We start from the raw sequence: 19,988 nt of genomic DNA, 5'->3' as shown, positions 1-19,988 counted from the left end.
ACACCTCTGTGCCCCTGGGAACTGATTTTGTAGCTACTGAGAACAACTTACTAAATAAAAAATCAGGCATCTGAGGATTCACAGACAAGTGGAGAGAAAGAGAAAAGCATTTGGCTCCTCAAAGTTTGGGGGCCAGGAGAGAGAAAGTGCCGTGCAGACAGCCAGGGGTGTAATGGTACCTGGCTGCTCAAGGAACAAGGCTCGAAAGCAGCCAACAGCTGCTTCAGTGAGCCAGGGAGTCTCGAAGGACATGGGGTGAGCCTGAGAAAGAAGCAGAGGAAACTGGAAGGTAGGAACGCATTTGTGGAGGGATTGGTGAGAGAGGCCAGGGCTGGGTGATTGGCAGAATCTAGGGCTTACTGATGATGGAGAGGTGCACTGCTCTGCTGCGCTGGGCCCCCAGGCCATTGTCAGCGGTGCAGTAGTAGTTCCCAGAATGCTCCGCAGTCAGAGAGAAGCTGAAGGAGCTTGTTCTCAATGAAGTGACTTCTATCTCCTTGAGAAATACATCTTCACGAAAAAACTGGTACTGGATTGGAAGAGAACCTCTCTGGGCTTTACACTGAAGTGTCACCTCATCTCCTTCAGGAGCCCGGTCCCCAGGAGGGCTGAGGGTGAGGCCAGGAGGAGACAAGGGAACTGAGGGACAGAAAAAATTAATCAACAGTTGCTTTTGCCCCTTACTGTCGATTTCAACCAGTGGCCAGTGAAATGCCCCATCTCATCTGCTCTGGCCTCAGGGCGGCCCAGCGGCTCCCCAGGCTTTTCTCAGCAGGTCTCTCCTGTCCTCACCCTGGTCTTTTCCTTTCCCGTCAGACCTCTAGCCCCCTTTGTCCTCTCCTGTCTCCCCTTGTAGGTGACCTCACTCCTATTTTCCAGAGGGAACGCCATGCTCAGGGAAAAAGTCCTTTATCTTACTGTCATCAGACCCACACCCTTACCTTGTTCCTTCCCTCTGCTGTATGACCGTGGAAGAGCTGCTCCCTACCTGCCAAGCCATTCTGAGTTTCTTGTCAGTCACTGTTCTCCCTTCACTGGAGTTGGCCTCAGGGCTCTGCATGTTCATTGGCAAATACAAACTCATACACTCTTCCAGGACCCTCTCCTCTGTTCCTACAGTTTCCCTGCATCCAATATGACCCTCTGCATTTACAGGTGAGTATATGGAGTCAGGAAGAGGTTAGGACACCTGCCTGTCACCACTCAGTAGGCTGTTTCCAGAGCCACACAGGACCTGGCTCTGTCTCCTGACCCTTGGTCCAGTGCTGAATAACATTATCTCCTTAAAAGTGGACCTGGAGTTTGCCATGAGTGGAGGGGATGGCACAGGGCTCCACAGAAGCTGTTTTCCTCTCACCACCACAACTACCTTTGCAGCTTTGAGGGCAGGATGGCATCAGATACTGGTACAGAAGGTGATGAAGTCTGGGGTTCTCCCTACCCCCACAATTACATCTTTGGAGTAACTATGATGTTGCTACTATGATGTTGCTACCTGTCTCTGTAACATACATGGTTGTGTACACTGGTTATTGTCAAAAATTAACTTCATTGAGACAACATGTGGATGGATGCTTCCATATCTCTGGTAGATAGAAATGACTTGTGAGCTACTCAGATTGATTCAGTACTTAAGTATCTGGGGATTCAGAGGACAAAAGAGAGAAACAGAGTTCTACAGATGTTGGAGACCAGAGAGAGAGAGAGGGATGCTGCAGACACTTTAAGGAGTGTGACAGTATCTGGGCTGGTTGAATAATGAGGCCCACAAGAGATAGACACTTGTTCCAAGATCTGGGAGCCAATGAGGACATTAGGATGGTGGTATGAACTGAACTGTTTCCCTCCAAAATGCATACGTTGAAGCTCTAACCCCCAGTAACCCCCCACTGTGACTGTATTTACAGATAGGGCCTTTAAGGAGATAATTAAGGTTAAATGTGATTATAAGGGTGGGGCCCTAATCCCATAAGACTGATGTCCTTATAAGAAGAGGAAGAGACACCAGAGACCTCTCTCTCTCTCTCAGCCCACGTAGAAGAAAAGCCATGTGAGGACACACTGAGAAGGTAGCCAACTGCAAGCCAGAAAGAAAGCCCTCCTTAGAACCAATCCTACAGGCACTTTGATCTTGGACTTCTAGTCTCCAGAACTGTGAGAAAATACATTTCTGTTGCTTAAGCCACCCAGTATTTTGTTATGGCAGCCTGAACACACTAATGCAGATGACTTGGGTAAGAGACAAAAAGCAGGTAAGAGTAGAGATTTGTTGGGTAGCAGTAAGAGAAGGAGTGAAACCAGGAGTGGCTGGACTTTTGTTGATTGACAGAAGACTCAAGGACTGAGTATTATCTAAGTCAGGTGATGCTGAACTCTGTAATTTCTCTTTGGCCAGAGATTGCTGATCTGACAGGGTTTGGACTCTAAAAAGTTCTCATAACTATGTTAGTGGAGTTTGGGTCAGACTGTATGTTTTCATGTTGATTCACTCTAAGGAATTCCTGAGTTCCTGAGAATGTGGTCACAGGGAAGAGCTCAGAACTGCCAAGTGGAGGTAACAAGCTTGCTCTGATCCCATGTGAGCCAAAGCCTGCGAATTTCAGAATTGGAGTCTCTAGACTGTGGAGAACATGCAGCCTGAACCTGGCTGTGACTTCTTGTGGTCAGTTAATTCATTTTTGATAGAAAGTGGCCTCTCCTTGCTGGCTGGATCCCCAGGCCACCATCTTGGCACAGGAGTCATTCCCAGAATGTTCTGTGGGCACGGAGACTGAGGGACACTCCTCCTCTATAGAGGTCTGGGGTCCTCAGGATTTCAGCCTCATGATAAAACTGATACAGGATGGGAGAGAGGCTCCCTTGATTTCCCAGTGAAACTCGACCACTTTCTTCACAACATCCTGTACCCTAGGGGCCCTGATGGTGAAGAAAGGATGTGTTACTGGGGCTGAAAGAGACAACAAGCTGGTCAGGGAGGGTCCCTGCACATCCTTAAATCAATGAGGCTTAACGAGAGACACAGAGCCAGATGAGACCTGGTTTTAATATTGTATTTGCTATGCCTTTATTCCCAGGAGACATTTCACTTACACTAAGAAGGAATTTGTAAAAATAAAGGGCTATTCAGAGTATTAAATTGTTGTTAACTATCGATATCCATTCCCTCCCAACTACCTTGTAGTCTTCACTAAGTTTAATAACCCATTCCTCAGATAATATCTAGCAGACGCACCTTTCACGTTGATGGTCACTGGCTTGCTGCGAAAGGAGAGGCGACCGTTGTTGGCTTCACAGTAATACTCTCCAGCATCTCTCTTTTTCACCATGGTGATCTTGAATTCTTCATTCAGGGAATTCTGAATCTTTGCTTTCATAGGCTTCTTGTTTGATGTTTTGTACCAGAAGATTCTGACAGGCCCTGGGACTCCATCTACTGAGCAGATGAGGACCAGTTCCTGCCCTGCAAATACCAACTCTAAGGCTGGGCGGGTGTGCATTTGGACGTTGGCAACAACTCCTAAATGAATAAAAATGACGTATAAGACTCTTGGCAGTGGGGTACTCATGGATAGAAAAGAGTCATAGGATCGGAAGGGCTAAATCTGCTGATCCAAGGTGAAGTATTGGCCTGGGGTGGAATTGGGCTTTTTCCTTGAGAAGAAGGAGGAAGTCGTGGAGAGACTGTGTTCCCTCCATGCTTTGGGAGACTCTCTGCTCCCTAATGATCTTGTGGAGGATCCTGCTCAATGAAAGAGGCAACCCTGTCCACTTTCCCTCATGTCCCACCTATCTCCTGGCAGAGCACAAGCCAGTCATTCCAGAGATTACATCCAGTACCCAGGCATTGCTTGGGGGAAGTGGTGGGGGTGGTGAAGGGGCCAAGGAGATCTGGCATCAGAGATGCTTGTCCTGGAGCTGTGGTCACTGCAGTGGCTAGATGGACATCAATCATTGGCATATACAATAAGTTTACCCTCAAGCAAGCACTTCTTATCCCCTCTAGCTTGTCAGTTAAATGGTCAGAGGAGGCGGACCCAGGACAGTCCTCCTAGGTGGGAAAATCTGTGATGAAAATGCTCCACTCTCTAGGTGGATACATACTGATATTGGACTAGAGCAGTGTCTTTTTGAGTCTTCCTGGGGTCACAAAGATCAAGATACCTGAACACAGTGGGAACAGAGCTAGAGGCTGGGGTTCCATTAATTCTGTTGGGGGAGATTTTATGCTAAAAATTACTGTGTTGCAAGTCTTGGGGAAGAACCTCTCCACCTTCTCTGAATTGTCATTCTTTAAACTGGTGTTGGAAGAAATACCTGCTACCTGTGATTGGAGAAGAGAAGATTATAAAATCTAGGAAGTTTAGAAGAAATAGTTATAGAACCTTTTTTTTTTTTTTTTTTTTGCCTAGGATTGGGAATGAATTTATAGAGTGTCCTACCACTTTCACTCCCTTCTCACTCAGCAAAGCATCCACCCCAGACTTTGTATCCCTTCCTAATGCTCAAAAAGATTTCCTATTAGACAGATCAAATTTAATCTGGGGAGGCAATTGACCATTGGGTAGCAGTTGTGCTTGAAACCTATACAACTTCAGAGACTTAGAGAAAAGCAAAAGTTGGTACAAAACCATCCCTGGTGGCATTAAGTTGGAACCACTTATTCCCAAAACTTCTGTCCTTTGATTGTCTTATTCTTGCGTGTTCTGATCCAGGCATCTAACATTCTAGGAATCTGTCCATCTGGCTGAGCAGAGTCCATCCAGCCTAGCCAGAGGGCTCTGCCATAGCCCACAGTTTATGCCTATGGGCCTAATAGGAAAAAAAATGGTGTCAAGGAAGACAGCTTTCAGAGGGCAAAGAAAGAGTTCTATCTCATGGGGCTGAAGGAAAAACATAACCTTTTCTTAGACTTTCTTGGTTCTAAGTTCTTCTAAGATGTCCACAAGAGTTGATGTACAGTTCCCTTTCCCATAGGTATGAGAAGCACTTTCCACATGGACCAGTGGCCCAAGAAGATGTGCAACCCTGTCTGGCTCTGGGAAGCCCCAGTCCTGGGAAATCTCAGAACCCACTGACACTCACTCTGCACATATATCTGGGATGTCCGGCTCTGTTTCCAGACACGGGAAGTCACTGTCTGTGCCTTGCACCAGTAAGACCCTGAGTCTTCTCTCCATATGGTGTTGATCTGGAATTCTGGGGAGCTGCTCCACCCTGGCCCCAGGATCTGTCCATCTTTGAAGAAGCAGAACTGGAGCCGGACATCTGACCTCTGTGGTGGGAGCTGGATCTCACAGGTGAGGGTCACCGGTTCCCCCTCAGTGGGCCAGGAGGAGTTGGCTCTCAGCACAGGATGGTGAAGCAGCTCTACAGAAAGATTACAACAGTCCCCAAAGCAATGAGGCTTGGAAGTGCTCTGGAGAAAAACGTAATTCATCCTCAGCACCGGCATGCAGAGCATACAAAAGCAGGCACAGAAAGAGATGCCACTTTTGATTCCTAGCATCCTTCAGCCCAAAGCACAGTTGCGCTTTCTCTGTTCCTTACAGAAATGCACCCGGAGGTTCAATGGTATTCCAGTCCACCCTTTTCTTCCTATTCTCCCTTCTACAACCTCAGAGACCCTGCTTCTGACTAACCCATTTCACAAGTAATGAAGTCTTTACCTTGGACTTGGATATTGACTCTGTTTGAAATAATAGAGCAACAACCTTTCTTAAATCCAGTACAGTGATATGCTCCATTGTCCTTCAGATCTGCTTGATGAATCTGAAAGTCGGAGGTGTTACTAAGGAATGCCAGCAATCCATCATTCTTGTATAGGGTCACATTAGTCAGTGCTACTCCTGCCTTTGCTCAGCATCTCAGAAACACGGAGTCTCCTTCAAACACATAAAGTGGAGCCTGCAGGATGAGGGTAGCTGTAGGAAACACAAGACCAGTTATTTCTTTCACCTCATTGTTTCTCCCTTCTTTTTGTTATTGTTCCAAGTAGATTTTATAGGAAAGAGGGCTGGGAAAAGCATTCTTAAAATAATTGTCATTTCTGCTTTCTGATTTTACATTGAACACATATGTCTTGAAAAAATTAGGAAAGCAGAAATGTAAATAAAAATCTCCTATCATCTCACCACCCAGATTTTGGCATATGCTTTTCCAGTTCTCTTTTCCATGTGCATGTATGTGAGAGTGTGTGTATTTTTTTTTATGAAATTGGAATAATATTCATCTCTTTGATAACTTGCTTTTCCCTTACTATGCCCTGAACACTTTTCTGTTATCAATATCACTACTGAACCCAGTTTTCAATGGTCATGAAGTTTCCTTCAATGGCAGCAAAGTAATTTATTTAATGAGTTTTCTTTTCTTGACCATTTAAGGTCCTGCAGTTTCGTAGGTGTATATCCATGATTGTTTCAGTAGGTAAATTCTTAAGAGGGGAATTGTCGGGTCAAAGAGGATAAGCATTTTATTTATTCATTGCTACTATACTGTTTCCTTGTTCACTAAATTAAGGAGCATTATAACTAGAGAGATACTGCTTCAAATTCAAAACAGGTGGCTTTTGGACAAAAAAGGAAATGGTTCTTCTTTTCTCCAACTCTCTATCCCTGTACCCATCTATCTATCTATCATCTCTAAATATGAATAATCCTCATGCTGCTTATTATTTCATGTAAACGATCTATTCTTAAAACCATCCATAGATCCAGGAACCATTCAAATAAATTGTTCTCAAATTTCCTTTTACTAGAGAGGCTTGTACAAAATAAAAATTCCTCAGTCCTATTCCTATAGATTCTGATTCAGTAAATATTGGGTAAGTTTTAGGTAACTATATGATTTCAAAAGTTTTTAATTCTTTCACTTTTTTCTCACCTGCAGAAAAGAGCAAGCTCACAGGGTTACTTAGGAGTGAGCCTGAGGTCTGGCAACTGTACTCCCCAGAATCATGAACCTCATGGGTGTTAGTTAGGGTTTCACTTGATATTTTTCCCTTATGGTACCAACGGTACCATGTTGCTTTCCCTGGTTGGCTGAAGTGAGGTCCATTGCAAATCAGTTTCACCTTCTCTCCTTGGGAGGCAACGGTCCATGGAGGATGGAGGGAAATCACAGATTTAGGTCCAGTTGCTGAGGAGAAAAGACAAAAAGAATCTGAGCTGAGTTGCTTGCAGTCCCCATTACTGTGGTTTGGGGGGACAGACTGGAGGATATGACTTTAGAAAATCCCAAAGAAAACCCCCTGGGAAGGTTATTGATCACTCAAGTCTGCGTGTCAGCCAGAGCACTCACCTTCCCAGGGGACAGTGATTGCTCAGGGGATGGCAATAAGCAAAATGACTTTAAGAGGGCAATAGCAGCAAGATTCACTGCCAACTGTCAATGGGAAAAAATGGCTACTTATCCTGTTATGTAACGGATCCTAGAAAAGTCACCCCTTGCCCCTGCCACTTCATCCTGTTCATAAAACCATAAGAACTTCCCAAAGAGTTATTAAAATCACAATTTTGCACTTTCTCTAAGAGGATGAACTATGTTATCTTAAGATTTTGGCACTGAGAAAAGCTTGAGAGATGAACTTGTCTAACACCTTCATTTTGTCCATGATGATGCAAATGATCAGAAAAATCCCATCATAGCTAATTGTGGCAGAGCAAAGGATGAACAAGTCATTCACTGGAGTCCAGACATGACCTAGACAAGGATGAAATTCTGCTGCAGCTGATTTTGGACAAAGAGCGAGATTTAAGAGTGTTCTTGCTATTCATAGGTCCTCAAGTATCCAAGACATTCTCTGACCGAGAAGAATGGCAATGAGAGTCAGAACTAAGAAAGTATGTGAAACAGACAATTCGTCTTCTCTCGTAATCTCCAATTTTTATGCATTTCTTCCTTTTAAGGGCTCAGTTGTTGGATGTTCTCATGCTCTCCACACATTTCCTGGAGGATTTTACTCCTGAAACTGTATAGGATGCAATATTGCTGCCGTATCTCCACAATGTGATGTTTTCAGAGGAGCTTTTCTGGCTTGCTGGCTCAGGAAAATCTTATCCCAAGCCCTGCACATTTGCAGTGGAGTGGAAGATATCTTGTCTTGTTAACTGGAGTCCATTTGCAATAGGACTAAGTGTGGGGCATGGCAAACACCAGGAGCTGCTTATGCATATACCACTTCTTCCAGGGAGGTTCAGAGGGTGATCATGAAGCTATCCTGGGTAATGTCAATAGACCAGGTGACATTGTCACATCTCTACTGGTCTTCACAAAAAGAACAGGAGACATTAGGGATCCTCAGACAGCCATTATAAATGTTTCATATTTATTAGGGAGACATTTTTATCCAGAGACACTGAAGAGCAAAAGAAAGGAGAACTCACCAAATTGTCCACTGATAGGAGCTGCAAAACACAAATAAATAAATAAATAAATAAATAAATAACCAACCAGAGGTAAGCATAGAACAAGAATTCGTTGGCTTTTCAAAGGCAATGCCTATTTTTTTTCTGTCCATTTATTATTTCTTCCATTAAAAACTCATTTTTAAAAATTTAATGGTCATTTATTAATTGTCTATACATATTAGGCATTGTGCTTGGACCTGTAAGATGAATGAAAAATGGTATCTGCTAGCAAGAATTTGATCGGTGGGAGAAACAGAAATATGAAGCAAAGTAATATAATTATCATACAAGGTGTAAGTGAAATACTAGAAACACACAGAAGGGCCGCCCATCCCAGTGTATAGGGTGTGTGTGTGTGTGTGTGGTAAACAGGATAAGCTGATCATTAAAGGTACCTGAAGGAAGTGATGCTTGAGAAAACTGAATGAGAACATAGGAGTCAGCCAGGCAAAGATGTTTGTGTGTGGCAAGAGATTATAGGGAGGGTAATCAAAGGAGAAAGGGCACAAAAGTGAAGAAATGGCATTTGTGTTCATGAGTTGGGGGTTCTGGGAAGTAGGGAGTAGTGGGAGAGATCAGATGAGAGAGTCATGCAGGGCCCAAGTCATGGATGGTAAGTAGCTCGGATTTTATTATAAAAGCAATGGAGATCCATGGAAGGGTTTCAAGTAGGAGAGTGACAAGGTCAGAATTTGTAATTTAGATGTATCACTCTGGCAGTAGGTAGACTTCAGTGACACCAGATGTAAAGCAGAGAAACTAGTTAGGATGCAGAGCAAGAGATGACTGTGTTTCATTTTCTTCAGAGTGTTTATCCGAAATTATCTTACTTACTTCTTTACTTTGTTTGTTTACTTTCCCCTCTCTAGAGTAGAAATTCTGTGAGCTCAGGTTCACCATGTATTCCCTAGGACCTATAACAGTGCCTGGCAAATAGGAGACATTCCATAAATATTTATTGAATATTTATTCATTATGTAATCATTTAATTAGAGAACTAGTTCAATAAGTAGAGATAGGTGGGTACAGGTTTCAGAATTGGGTAATGGGGAGAGAAAGGAGGCAAAATTGGCAAATTTATAAGTTGATTAGACATTCCAGATGAGGGCTAGATTTGGTTAATTTATTCAACAAAAATTTTTGGAATGCCAACCATATGCTAGGAACTGGACAAGACAATGGAAATCCAGCAGTGTGTGTGTGAGAGAGAGATATTGTTCTGGTCCACATGGGGCTGATAGAGGAGTCATCTAAACCTAAGTGTTTTATAGAGATCAATGGATTCTTTGCCATTACCTAGATATCTTGGTCAAATGGATTTTGTATTGTTTTAAATGTAGTTAATATTTTTCTGAATGCATTCTATGTGGTAGACATTCACATATATTATTTCATGTAATCTTGTCAATATCCCCATGAGATAAGTTTTATGATTGATTATCCCCATTTTACACACCAAAAATAGTTTAAGTAGACAGTAGGTGACAGAATGGAGTTTTGAGCCCATTAATTTAAACCCATCCTGTTTGACCCCAAAGCGCATGCTCCTGGCCATTACCCTGTTCTGCCTTTCTGTATTGGTGTCACACTAGAATGTACTTCCTATTTCTGAAGTATTTCATGCAGCTTCCAACTGTGGGGTCCTTTTTTATTGCATTGTGCTCCATTTCATCCCTGCCCCCTCCAGCTCCTAGTCCCCCTCTGTTTCATAAAGTCATTACCAGCTACCTGCATATACTTTATTAGCTGCTTGCACCATCTCTGGTAACTTTGCCTCGACAGTTATTTAACTGGGATCTTGTTACATAGCTGCTTCTTATACATTGGTCTTGTTGGGGGCCCTTCTGTATAAGGAGCTTCCTGAGCACAGAAATACTGCCTCCCATGTCTTCCCATTATGCTCAGCACCTAGTGAAGTGCTGTGCATAAATGTTACTAAAATTTTTTTGAGTAAATGAATAAATATTTTTTATTCTAATATTCTCCACTTTGGTGAAAACCAACCAGTTTATGTGTATGAATTGATAGAGGCTTATACACACTCACAGGCACAATTAGAATATCATGTGCTGGAAGCAAGATGGTGGAATAAGAGGTCTACACCCTGCATTCCCCCCAAAAAGAAACCAATATTTGGCAGCCATCTTCAGAAAAAAGTGGGAAGATTCCAGATCCAAGTAAGGGGGTTGTGAAACCCCAGTGGAGCCCAAGACCAAGGACAGCCACTTTAAGAAGACCGGCACATGCCCTGGTGGCAGCCTCACTGACTATAACCCCATCTGCAAACTGAAAGCTGCCCCATCCTCCTGTGGATTCAACTCTAGCCCTACTTGTCTGTGTTTCTGCCACCAGCCACTTCTGCCATGGGACCAAGGAGGAGCCATGCCTATCTATGCCCTGGTAACATGCTCACCGACCTCAGACCTGACTGCTGTTGCTGAAGCAATCCTGTGACCTTGCTCCACTCCCACTCCACTGTGGTCCAAAGGTAGTTCTTGCTCCCCAGGGACCACCCAAGTGACCCAACAGAGCTGTACTCAAAGACCCAGCAGAAATCACACCCATCCACATCCCCAGTAACACAGTTGCTAACTAAAGACCCAAGTGCAGACCCAGCAACAGCTGCAAGGCCCAGCTCCAGCCCTGCTCCATCACAATCCTGGAGGCAGCCCTGTAAGTCAAAGGAAGCAGCAGAGGATGGGATTTATCTGCCAAAACCAGTCTGTAAAGACTGGAAGAGGTGCCTGCTCTTCTAAATACACAAACACCAATGCAAGGCTGCACAGATCATGAAGAGTCAGGCAAACATGACAACACCAAAGGAAACTAATAGAGTGCCAGTAACTGACCCTAAAGAAATGGAGATCCATGAACTACCCAACAAAGAATTCAAAATAGTTGTTTTAAAGTAGCTCAATGAACTACTAGAGAACCCAGACAACTAAATAAAATCAGATAAACAATACATACACCACATGGAAATTTTAAAAAGGAAATAGAAAACATAAAAAAGAACTAAACAGAAATCTTGGAACTAAAGAATACAATAACTGAGCCAAAAAGTTTAACAGTAACCTTCAATAGCATAATCAATCATGCAAGAGAATGAATCAACAAACTCGAAGACAAGTCATTTGAAATTATCCAGTTAAAGGAACAAAAAGAAAAAAGAATGAAAAAGTGTAAGAAAGCCTATGTGACTTATGGGTACCATTAAAATAACCAGTATACACACTACTGGAGTCCCAGAAAGAGCAAACGACAAGGGCATAAAGATTATTTAAAGAAGCAATGACAGAAAACTTATCCAATCTGAGGAGGAAAATGAACACCCAGGTTCATGATTCTCAAAGTACCCCAAATAAGTTGAACATCAAAAGATCTAAACCAAGACATATTATAATCAAATTCTTAAAAGTCAAACACAAAGAGAGAATTTTGAAATCAACAAGAGAAAAATTACTCTTCACGTACCAGGGAGCCCCGGTAAGACTTAGAGTGGATTTCTCAGTAGAAATATTACAGGCCAGGAAAGGGTGGGATGATATATTCAAAACAGTGAAAGAAAAAAACTTCCAACCCCAAGTACTATACCTGGCAAAGCTGTCCTTCAAAAATGAAGGGGAGATAAAGATTTTCACAGGACAAAAAAAGCTGGGAGAGTTACCATGAGAACTGCCTTACAAAAAAACTAAAAGGAACTCTTCAAGTTGAAATGAACAGACACTGATTAGCACATGAAAACACACAAAGGTATAAAACTCACTGGTAAAGGTAACTGTGTAGTCAAATTCAAAACTCTCTAATCCTGTTTCTTAGTCCATTCAGGCTGCTATGACAAAAATGCTATAGACTGGGTAGCTTATAAACAACAGGTATTTATTTCTCACAGTTCTGGAGGCTGTAAAGTCCAAGAGCAAGGTACTAGTATATTCGTATCTGGTGAGGATCCAGTTGATTGTAGACAGTCATCTTCTCACTGTAACCCCACATAGCAGAGTGTGTGAGAGAGCTCTCTCTGACCTCACGTATAAGGGCACTAATCTCATTCATGAGGATTCTGCCCTCATGGCCTAATCACCTCTCAAAGGCCCCATCTCCTGATAGTATCAACTTAAGGGTTAGGATTTTAACATGTGAATTTTTGGGGACACAAATATTCAGACCATAGTACACTATAATGGTGGTACATAAATCATGTTTAACTCAAGCAGAAAAGTTAAAAGAAGAAAAAAATATTAAAAACAACTATAACTACAATTATTTAATGTACAAACAGTATAAAAATATATAAATTGTGACATCAAAACAAAATGTGGAAGGAAGAGAAGAAAGAGGAGAGTTTTTAAATGCGATTAAAGTATAGTTCTTAGTTTAAATTGACCCCTTAATTATAAGATTTCTCAGTAATTATGGTAATCACAAAGAAAAAAAAACTACAGTAGAGAGTGACATCAGCATCATGGCAGAGTGAGTTGTTCCCTTTGCTTCTCCCCTCTAAGTCACATCCAATTGGACATATTCTCATATCCAACAATGAGTTCAACATCCATTGACCAAGAGAGGATTCCCTACACAGCACAACAGAATGCATAAGAAATCCAGGCATCTATACAGCTGAAGGTGGGTGGACTGGACCCTTGGAAGGAAGTGGAACTAGAGAGAAGCCCCCTCCTGCCTGCCTTAGCAGCAATGATTAAAGGCACAGATCCCCAAACTGGTCCAGAAATTTGCAAGGATACAAGCGTGGCTTGCTTGAACAGTCTGGCAAGGGCAGAGAGTGTGGATCAGAGTGCTCCCTGCCTGTCTACCAGCAGATCCAGTGTGCATACCCCTTACCCCTTCTAAAGCATTGGCCAGGTCTTTCCAACAGTGGAGATAGTATTCAAAGCTTGATTTCCCAGCTGGGGTGGGACACTCTAACCTGAGTTTTAAAAACACACCAGCTACCACTAGAGATCAGAAGCTGCACAGTGAGCAACCACAAAAACTTAAACCTGCTTAGCCCCTCCTCCCCCCAGTGGTAGCAGGTGGAACCTATGACCAGATGCTTCAGAAACCACAGCAGAACTGGTGATCTAGCCCCCAGTCATGGCATCACCAACATCAGCTCCACCAACAGTGGGGGCTGTGCACAGTTCTCCAAGTCCCTTGGCCCAAGCAGTGACAGCAACACCTATGAATCCAGCACCCATGATTGCAGTGCAACCAGAAATCACAGAAAAGCCAAGAACAGCAGCACAGGTGGTGCACAGGGCAGCAGCATCTGAACCCAAGAAGAGCCTCTGGAGAACCACTTGAGGAACACAAGACCAAGGTGACCACAGAAATATTAGAAATGCTTGCAGCCTGGTGACCCTGGTAGTGACACTTGAGACTAAAGGAAAGGCATCAGCAGCCACAGAGGCATGAGCTGCACAAGGAGGGCACTGATGATGCCCCTGGCAGAGGCAGTGGAGAGAGGAATGTGTAGGCTCTCAAATATAACCCAAAGCAGGACAGAAACAAAGTAACCAAAGCCATACCTAAATAAGAAAGGTGATTAGTATCATAAAAGTGTTAGCAGAAGACCAATTCATCAAACACCTTGAAGAGCTACAGTAACATGGCAGAAGAGAAGGAGAAGGACTGCTCTCCAGAAACCAAACTTAAAAGTCACAGATTACAATCTGACTGACAGAGAGTTCATAATAGCTGTCATAAAGAAAATGAGCTACAAGAAAAGTCAGAGAGATAGTTCAATGAGGGCAGGAATAAAATTAGTGAACAGAAGGAGTACTTCATCAAGGAAATTGAAACTCTAAAAAAACAAAAAAACAGAACTTCTGGAGATAAAAAACACAATAAGTGAAATGAAAAATAATGTAGAAAACATTAAAAACAGATGAGACTATATAAAGGAGAGAATTAGTGAGCTCGAGGATAGAAACCTAGAAATGAGTCAAGTGGAGCAGGAGAGGAAACAAAGACTTAAAACAAAATGAAGAAATTCTTTGAGCAATATCTGACACAATTAGGAAAAATAACATAAGGATCACAGGTATCCCAGAAGGAGAAGAAAGGGATAATGGAGCAAAGAGCTTGTTCAAAGAAATAATAGCTGAGAATTTCCCAATCCTGGGGAAGGAATCAGTCTTACAAATACCTGAGCCAATAAAACTCCTAATTACATCACTGTAGAAAGATCTTCTCCAAGGCATATAATAGTAAGACTGGAAAAAGTCATCGACAAAGAAAAAATATTAAGGGCAGCAAGGAAGAAGAAAGTGACCTACAAAGGAACCCCTATCAGGCTTTAGAAGATTTCTCAGCAGAAACCTTACAGGCTAGGAGAGAATGGAATGAATATTCAAAATACTGAAAGACAAAAACTTTCAGCCAAGAATACTCTATCCAGCAAAACTATCCTTCAGATATGATCAAGCAATAAAATCTTTCCCAGATAAACAAAAACTGAGAGGCTTCATCACCTCTAGACCTCCCCTACTGGATTGATTAAGGATGCTCTCATATCTGAAACAAAAAGGCAAAGGTCTACAAGGCTTTGAGCAGGGAGATAAAGAGACAGACAAAATCAGAAAATTGCAGCTCTCTTTTAGAACAGGGTAGCAAACACTTAATTATAACTTAAAAGATAAAGGGAAGGAAAGTATCAAAAGTAACTATACAACACTTCGACATAGTCACAAACTCACAACACAAAACAGAAGAATTTGTGACAACAGTAACTCAGAAGGAGAAGAGGGAAGGAATGGAACCTGCTTAGGTTAATATAGATAAGATGCTATCAGAAAACAGACTATCTCTTTTATGAGAGCTTTTATAAAAATCTCACAGTAACCACTAGACAAAAAAAATCAGAGCAGAACCACAATTCCTAAAAAAAGAGAAAACCTCCACAGAAACCCACCATAAGGAAATACAGTGGAAGAGAAACAAAGGAAATATAGAACAATCAAAATAAGAGGTAAAATGGCAGTATTAAGCCCTTATATATCAATAATCACTCTATATGTAAATAGATTGGATTCTTCAATCAAAAGACAGAGAATAGCTGGATGGATTAGGAAACAAAATCCAACAATATGCTGCCACCAGGAAACATATCTCAGCTCTAAAGACAGACATAGGCTCAGAGTGAAGGGATGGAAGATGATCCTCCAAGCAAACAAATGGCAAACATAAGAAAGCAGATGTTGCCATATTTATATCAGACAAAGCATAATTCAAGATAAAAAAGACAATAAGAGACAAAGAGGGGCAGTATGTAATGATAAAAGGGACTTGCCACCAAGAGAACATAACACTTTTAAATATATGTGCACCTAACACAGGAGCATCATGGTATATAAAGAAACTATTAAAAGACCTAAAGGGAGAAATTAAAAGAAATGTAATAATAGTAGGGGACCTCAATACCCCACTTACATCAATGGATAGATCATCCAGACAGAAAGTCAACAAGGAAATAGTGGATTTAAATGAAACACTAGATCAGATGGACTTAATAGATATAGAGAGAGCATTCTATCCAAAAACAGCAGAATACACATGCTTCTCAAGTGCGCATGGGACATTCTTAAAGATAGAATATATGTTGGGAAACAGGGCAAGCCTCAATAAATTTAAGAAGATTAAAATCATACCAAGCATCTTTTCCAACCACAATGCTATGAAACTAGGAATCAACTACAAGAAAAAGGCTGGGAAAGTCATAAATATGTGGAGACTAAACAATATTCTACTGAACACCCATTGGATCAATGACAAAATCAAAGGAGAAATTCAAAAATACCTGGAGACAAATGAAAATGAAAATACAGCATACCGACTCTTCTGGGATGCAGCAAAAGCAGTTATAAGAGGGAAACTCATAACAATACAGGCCCACCTCAACAAACAAGAAAATATCAAATAGGTAATCTTAAACTATATCTAAAAGAACTAGACAAGGAAGAACAAGTGAAGTCCAAAGTGAGCAGAAGGAGGGAAACAATAAAAATTAGAGCAGAAATAAATGAAATAGAGACTGAAAAAAAAAAAAAACAACAGTAGCGTGATCAATGAAACTAGAGCTGGTTCTTTGAGAAGACTGACAAACCGTTAGCCAGACTCACAAAGGAAAACAGAGAGAAGCTCAAATAAATAAAATTAGAAACAAAAGAGGAGAAATTACAATGGATACCACAGAAATACCAAGGACTATAAGAATACTATAAAAAACTATATGCCCACAAATTTGATATTCTAGAAGAAGTAGGTAAATTCTTAGACTCAAACAACGTCCCAAAAAGAAAGAGAAAATCTGCGTATATCAATCACAAGTAAAGAGATTGAAACAGTAATCAAAAACCTCCCCCAAAACAAAGGTCCTGGACCAGATGGCTTCTCTGGAGAATTCTACCAAACATTCAAAGAAGATTTAATACCTATCCTTCTCAAACTATTCTAAAAAATTGAAGAAGATGGACTGCTTCCTAACTCATTCTAGGAGGCAAACATTACCCTGATGACAAAACCAGCAGAGACAGCACAAAGAAGGAAAACTATGGGCCAGTATCGCTGAAGAACATAGATGATAAAATCCTCAACAAAATATTGGTGAACCGAATACAGCAATACATTTAAAGGGTCATGCACCATGATCAATGATTTATACAACGGACACAGGGATGGTTCAACACGTGCAAATCAATCAATGTAATACACCACATTAACCAAATGAGGAATAAAAATCACATGATCATCTCAATAGCTGCAGAGAAAGCATTTGACAAGCTCTAACATCAATTTATGATAAGAACTCTCAATAAAATGGGTATAGAAGGAAAGTCCCTCAACATAATAAAGGACATATGTGACAAATCCATAGCTAACATCATACTAAATGGTGAAAAACTAGAAGTCATCCATCTCAGCACAGGAACAAGACAAGTGTGCCCACTCTTGCCGCTCATATTCAGCATGGTACTGGAGGTTTTGGCCAGACCAATTAGGCAAGAAAAAGAAACAATAGGGATTCAAATAGGAGAGGAAGAATTAAAACTGTCAGTATTTGCAAATGACAGAACTCTCTATGTAGAAAACCCTACAGAATCCAGCAGAAAGCTATTAGAAATAGTCAACAACTACAGCAACGTTGTAGGGTACAAAATCAACTTATAAAAATTAGTTGTATTTCTATACACTAATAATGAACTAGCAGAAAGAGAAGTCAAGTATACAGTCCCATTTACAGTTGCAACAAGAAGAATAAAATATCTAGGAATAAATTTAACCAAAAAGGTGAAAGACCTATACACTGAAAACTATAAGACATTATTGAAAGAAATTGGCGGCCGGCCCTGTGGCCAAGTGGTTAAGTTTGTGCGTTCCACTTCAGCAGCCCAGGGTTTCACTGGTTCGGATCCTAGCACTGCTCATCAAGGCATGCTGAAGTGGTGTCCTACATAGCAGAACCTGAAGGACCTACAACTAGAATATACAACTTTGTACAGGGTGGTTTTGGGGAGAAAAAGGGTAAAGAAAAGGAAGATTGGCAACAGATGTTAGCTCAGGTGCCAATCTATAAAAAAAAAAAAAAAGAAATTGAAGAAGATGTAAATAACTGGAGCATATTTCATTCTCATGGATTGGAAGCATAAACACAGTTAACATGTCCATATTACCTGAAGCAACCTACTGATTAAATGCAACCCCAATCAGAACACCAATAACATTCTTCATGGAAATAGAACAAAGAATCCTAAAATTTATATGGAACAACAAAGATTTTGAATAGCCAAAGCAACCCTGAGAAAAAGAACAAAGCTGGAGACATCACAATCCTAGACTTTGAGATATACAATAGAAGCAATAGTAATCAAAACTGTGGTACTGGAATAAAAACAGACACATAGAACAATGGAACAGAATCGAAAGCCCAGAAATAAACCTACACATCTATGTCCAGTCAATCTTCAACAAAGGAGCCAAGAAGATCCAATGGAGAAAGGAAAATTTCTTCAATAATTGGTGTTGGGAAAACTGGACAGCCACATGCAAAAGAATGAAAATAGACCATTATCTTGCACCATACACAAAAATTAACTCAAAATGGATTAGACTTGAATGTATGACGTGAAACCATAAAACACCTGGAAGAAAATATAGGCAGTATACTCTTTGACATTGACCTTTGCAGCATTGTTTCAAATACCATGTCTACTCAAGCAAGGGAAAGTAAAGAAAAAATTAACAAATGGGGCTATATCAGACTATGAACTAAATGGGAAACCATGAACTAAATGGGAAGACAGTCTACCAACTGGGAGAAAACATTTGCAAATCATGTGTACAACAAGGGGTTAATTTCCAAAAGATGTAAAAAACACATACTACTCAACAACAAAAAAATGAACAACCCTATCCACAAATGAGCAGAGGATATGAACAGGCTTTTTCCAAAGGAGATATACAGGTGGCCAACAGGCACATGAAAATATGTTTAACATCTGTAATTCTTAGGGAAATGCAAAACAAAACTGCAATGAGATATCACCTTACACCTGTCAGAATGGCTATAATTAACAAGACAAGAAATGACAAGTGTTGGAGAGAATGTGGAGAAAAGGGAAACCTCATACACTGCTAGTGGAAGTGCAAACTGGTTCAGCCACTTTGGAAAACAGCATTGGAATTTCACAAAAAAATTAAAAATAGAAATACTATATGATCCAGCTATCCCACTATTGGTTATTATTGGATATTTATCCAAAGAACTGGAAATCAACAAGTCAGTAAGATGTATGCACCCCTATGATCATCACAGCATTCTTTACAATAGGCAAGACATAGAAGCAACCCAAGTGTCCATCAATGGATGAGTGGATAAAGAAGATGTGGTGTATATATATATACAATGGAATAGTGCTCAGCCATAAAAAGGACAAAATTGTGCCTTTTGTGACAAGATGGATGGACCTTGATATTATGCTGAGCAAATAAGTCAGACTGAGAAAGACAAATACCATATGATTTCACTCATATGTGGAAGATAAAACAAACAATCAAACACACAAATAAGGAGAATACATTAATGATTACCAGAAGAGAAGGGGGTATGGGGAGGGTGTATCTTAAGAGAAACAAATATGGAAACATAGTATACTAAAATGTATGAAATATAGCAAAAGTAACACTAAGAGGAAAGTTAATAGCAAGAAATGCCTACATTAAGAACAAAAGAAAGCTTTCAAATAAACAACCAAATTTTATGTCTCAAAGATTTAGAAAAAGAAGCCCAAAAGTAGCAGAACGAAGGAAATCATAAAGATTAGAGCAGAAATAATCAAATAGAGAATTAAAAAACAATAGAAAAGATCAATAAAACTAAGACTGGTTTTATGAAAAGATAAACAAAATTGTCAACCCTTTATCTAGACTAAGAAAAAAAGAAGACTCAAATAAAATCAGAAATAAAAGAGGAGACATTATAACTGATACCACAGAAATATGAACAACCAAGGAGATTGCTATGAACTTCGTAGGCCAACAAATTGAATAACCTAGAAGAAATCAATAAATTTCTAGAAGCATACAACC

The 19,988-nt window shown here is 40.8% G+C and overlaps 1 protein-coding gene across 1 annotated transcript in view; it reads right to left on the bottom strand.

Moving 5' to 3' along the window:
- The window catches only part of LOC103544746 (Fc receptor-like protein 5), a 56,267-nt gene that overhangs the window by 18,613 nt on the left and 17,666 nt on the right, over positions 1 to 19,988 (bottom strand). Inside the window, 6 exon segments of the mRNA XM_070606758.1 lie at positions 361 to 639; positions 3,233 to 3,517; positions 5,083 to 5,367; positions 5,667 to 5,921; positions 6,880 to 7,134; positions 8,382 to 8,402. Coding sequence (XP_070462859.1) covers positions 361 to 639; positions 3,233 to 3,517; positions 5,083 to 5,367; positions 5,667 to 5,921; positions 6,880 to 7,134; positions 8,382 to 8,402 — 1,380 coding nt within the window.

This window comes from Equus przewalskii, unplaced genomic scaffold (genome assembly GCF_037783145.1).
Source record: "Equus przewalskii isolate Varuska unplaced genomic scaffold, EquPr2 contig_12893, whole genome shotgun sequence".
NCBI lineage: Eukaryota > Metazoa > Chordata > Mammalia > Perissodactyla > Equidae > Equus > Equus przewalskii.
The sequence above is the reverse complement of the archived record's forward strand: the minus strand, read 5'-3'. Positions and strand labels throughout refer to the sequence as shown.